Below are 3,709 nucleotides of genomic sequence, written 5' to 3'. Positions count from 1 at the left end.
AAAAAAAAAAAAAAAAAAAAAAAAAAAAAAAAAAACCAAAAGAGGAGAAAAACTAGATGTGATCTGGCTTTAGGCTTCACAAAGGTTTTAGTGTTTGGCAGGATAGTGTAAATGACAGAGGAAAAATTGCACAGAATAGGGATGATTATTTTTTTTCTTTTGTTTGGCTTTGAGATGGGGTCTCACTACACAGTTGTGGAAGGCTTGGAATCCAAGTAGACCAGGCTGACCTTGAACTGACAGAGATCTGCTTGCCTCTTCTGAGATTAAAGATGTCCGCCCAGGAATGGTTGTATCTTAGCAGTGTAAACTACCTGCTTTAAACACTTTGATTTCACTGTGTGCTTTTCAAAGTTAACGACAGTTTATTTGGCTGCTTTAGAATGTTCTTATGCTTCTCAGGAGCATAAATCTAACTTTCAAAAAAACTGGTAATTTTGTTTAAGCATTTAGGTTTCTGTGTGGTTTGGAAATTTTTTTTTTTTAATTTTGTTTTGTTTTTCAAGACAGGGTTTCTCTGTGTGGCCCTGGCTGTCCTGAAATTCACTTTGTAGTCCAGGCTGGTCTCAAATTCAGAGTCACCTGCCTCTGTCTCCCGAGTCCTGGGATTAAAGGTGTGCGCTAACTGCCTGACTCTTTGGTGATATTTTCTGTTCTTTTATATACTCAGTCTGTCTTGGAATACACTATTGGAGTCCCACAATAATAGCTTTTGAGAAAGGCAGGTGCTGTAAAATAATTATGACGACTAATTTTTTTATCCAAATTATATTTGGGTAAATATAATTTATCTCTAAGAATAAAGATATGTGAGTTAACTTTTTAAAAACATTTAAAAATGTATTACAATTTTATTTATTTGTTTATTTTTGAGACAGAGTTTCTCTGTATAACAGCCCTAGCTGTCTTGGAACTAGCTCTGTAGACCAGGCTGGCCTCAAACTCACAGAAATCCGCCTGCCTCTGCCTCCCGAGTGCTGGGGTTACAGGCCTGCGCCACCACCGCCCATCTACAATTTTATTTGTTAGATAAAAAGCCTGCCCTCTTCTACCATTTAGCTTTCAGAGACAACTCAGGTGTCAGGCTTAGTGGCAGGTGCTTTAACCTTTAGCCCAGTATCTTACTGGGCCTGAACTGATCTAGCTTATTAACACAAAAGAAAGTGGTTATGGAACCAGGCATAGTGGCACATGAATCTCTGTGAGTTCCAGGCTAGTCTGGTCTATATAGTGAGTGCCAGGACAACCTACATAGTGAGATCCTGTCTTGGAAAAAAGCAAAGCAACCAAGCAAACAAAAAAAGAAAGTAGTTATTATTCACCCTTGGCTATGTTATCTCTGAAGCTACCCTGGGCTACCTTGTCTCAAATTGAAAAAAAAAAGACACCCTATCTCAATGAACTTGCTGGGACATGCCTATAATTACAACACTTGGGAGCCAGAGGAGGGGGACAGAAGTTAAAGGTGGAGTGGAGAGTTGGCTGCGAGGCTAAGAGCACTTGTTGCTCGTGTAGAGGACCCAGGTTTGGTTCCCAGCACCCATACTGCAGCTCATTACCATCTGACTCCAATCCCAGCTATCTATTGCCTTTTTCTGACTTCTGTGGGTCATATACATACACATACATACATGGAGACAAAATACTCATGCATATAAAATAACCTAAAAAAATTAACAATTAATTAAAAAAGTAGAGTGGGAAAAAAGCTAAAGGTCATAGTAAATTCAGGGCCCCCTGGACTACATGGAACACTGTCTGTCCTGAATTTATGGGTTTCCCTTCTGCCAGGAATCCTTATTATAGGGATATATCACCACATCCATCTGGAAGCAAAGTCTGGCATTTAAAAAATGATCTCATGTCATACAGGTTATACATGCTTTCTCATATACATGCATACATTTCATATTTTAATCAGTTAAATATGTATGTATAGTTGTACATAACATGCCTCTTTCCATAAATTGTCCATGTCTATGTATGTGCACATGTCAGCATGATTAAAAGTATATGGGAGGAAGTGAAGGGAGGGGCTTGTGTGATGTCTGAGGAGCCAGGGAATGGTTGGGAAGACAGGTGTTGCAGGAGTTCAAGGCTACGTAAATACGACCTGGTCTTCTTCCTCATTCTTCATAGGTGGGGGAGAGCCCTGACTTTGAAATACATATAACAATGTGTGATGATGATCCTCCCACACCCGAGGAAGATTCCGAAACACAGCCAGATGAGGAGGAAGAGGAGCCAAAAGTTTCTACACAGGAAGTGGGAGCTGCCATCAAAATTATCCGGCAACTAATGGAAAAGTTTAAGTTGGATCTATCAACAGTTACACAGGCCTTCCTGAAAAACAGTGGTGAGCTGGAGGCCACTTCCTCCTTTTTAGAGTCTGGTAAGAGATCTGACGGTTATCCAATCTGGTCCCGGCAAGATGATTTAGATTTGCAGAAGGATGATGAGGACACTAGAAATGCATTGATCAAAAAATTTGGAGCTCAGAATGTTGCTCGGAGGATTGAATTCCGAAAGAAATAACGGACAAGATAACAGCGGATGATGATATAAATATCTTGTGTCCATTGAAACTGACCAGTACTGCTGTTCTGCGAGCCCCAGATTTTGTAGCCAAGCAGTGTTACGTAGCAGGATAAAGTAAAAGAAACTGGATCTAGAGTGGTCCATGGCAAGTATCTCTGTGTTTATGATAGGGAAATCTAAACCAGGAGGTTGGTCTGTATATTAGTAGATTAGCCTTTGTTGGAAGGCAACCCCTGTTGTGTTGGTGACAGGAGCCTAGTGACAGAAATCAAAGGTCTTTTCAGGCCTGGTGAGTAAGTAAGCTCGTCTTTTGGCAGAAGTTGTTTCAGATGAAGAGTCTAGAAATAAGATTTAATGGCAAAGCTTATAACATGGACTGTTCCAAACCAGCCCATCTCCCAGGGAGCTCTGATTTCTACTTCGTTGAAAATTCCCATATTCAGCTTCCTAATGGTGTTTGAAAACCCCACCCCTCTTCTGGCTGTTGCTTTTTGGTCTCAGTCAAGTCGCTAGTAGTATTTGCTTACTTACCACTCAGTTTTGTGTACAATAAACTCCGACTTGCGGGAGTGTCCGGTCTTTTAACATTTATAACAGGTGTCATATACAAACTTCATAGTCAAGAATCAAGGAAAAAAATCAAGTTACACACACACACACACACACACACACACCTCAAAAAATTTGTATGCTCTTAAGTTTACAATTCTGTGTTCTCTTTTTGTAGCTATCCTCAGCTATGTGGGAGCTGCTGGTGGGATACTGTTAACTGTGATGTGTTGTTTTTAAATTTTATCAAACATAAGTTTTCCGCTGAAAATTGTGTATACTTAAAATTTAATGGATTGTTCCGCTTTGTGTTGCTATTATTATTCAAAATAAATACAATTTTGTGTTTGAGTTTTGTTTCATTTTTTTGAGACAGGATTTCTCTGTGTAGCCCTGGCAGTTCTGGAATTCACTTTGTAAACCAGGCTGGCTTCAAACTCACAGAGATCCATCTACCTCCTGGGATTATTATTAAAGGCGTGCGCCACGGACGCCTGGTTTGTATTTCAGTCTTATCGACAAGTCTTTCCTTAGATTTTATACAGGAAACGGTTTAGGTAAGTTTTCATCTTAAATTTAATAAACCAGGAAAAAGTGGTCCTTCTGGATGGAGCAAAGGGAA

General features: G+C 39.8%; 1 protein-coding gene across 1 annotated transcript in view; it reads left to right on the top strand.

Annotated features, from left to right (window-relative positions):
- The window catches only part of Terf2ip (TERF2 interacting protein), a 5,820-nt gene extending 2,381 nt beyond the window's left edge, over nt 1-3,439 (top strand). Inside the window, exon 3 of the mRNA XM_026777578.1 lies at nt 2,140-3,439. Coding sequence (XP_026633379.1) covers nt 2,140-2,535 — 396 coding nt within the window. The 3' untranslated portion in view covers nt 2,536-3,439. The remainder of the gene's footprint in view (nt 1-2,139) is intronic.
- The last annotated feature ends 270 nt before the right edge of the window (nt 3,440-3,709 follow it).

This window comes from Microtus ochrogaster, chromosome 4 (genome assembly GCF_000317375.1).
Source record: "Microtus ochrogaster isolate Prairie Vole_2 chromosome 4, MicOch1.0, whole genome shotgun sequence".
Classification (NCBI taxonomy): domain Eukaryota; kingdom Metazoa; phylum Chordata; class Mammalia; order Rodentia; family Cricetidae; genus Microtus; species Microtus ochrogaster.
The sequence above is the reverse complement of the archived record's forward strand: the minus strand, read 5'-3'. Positions and strand labels throughout refer to the sequence as shown.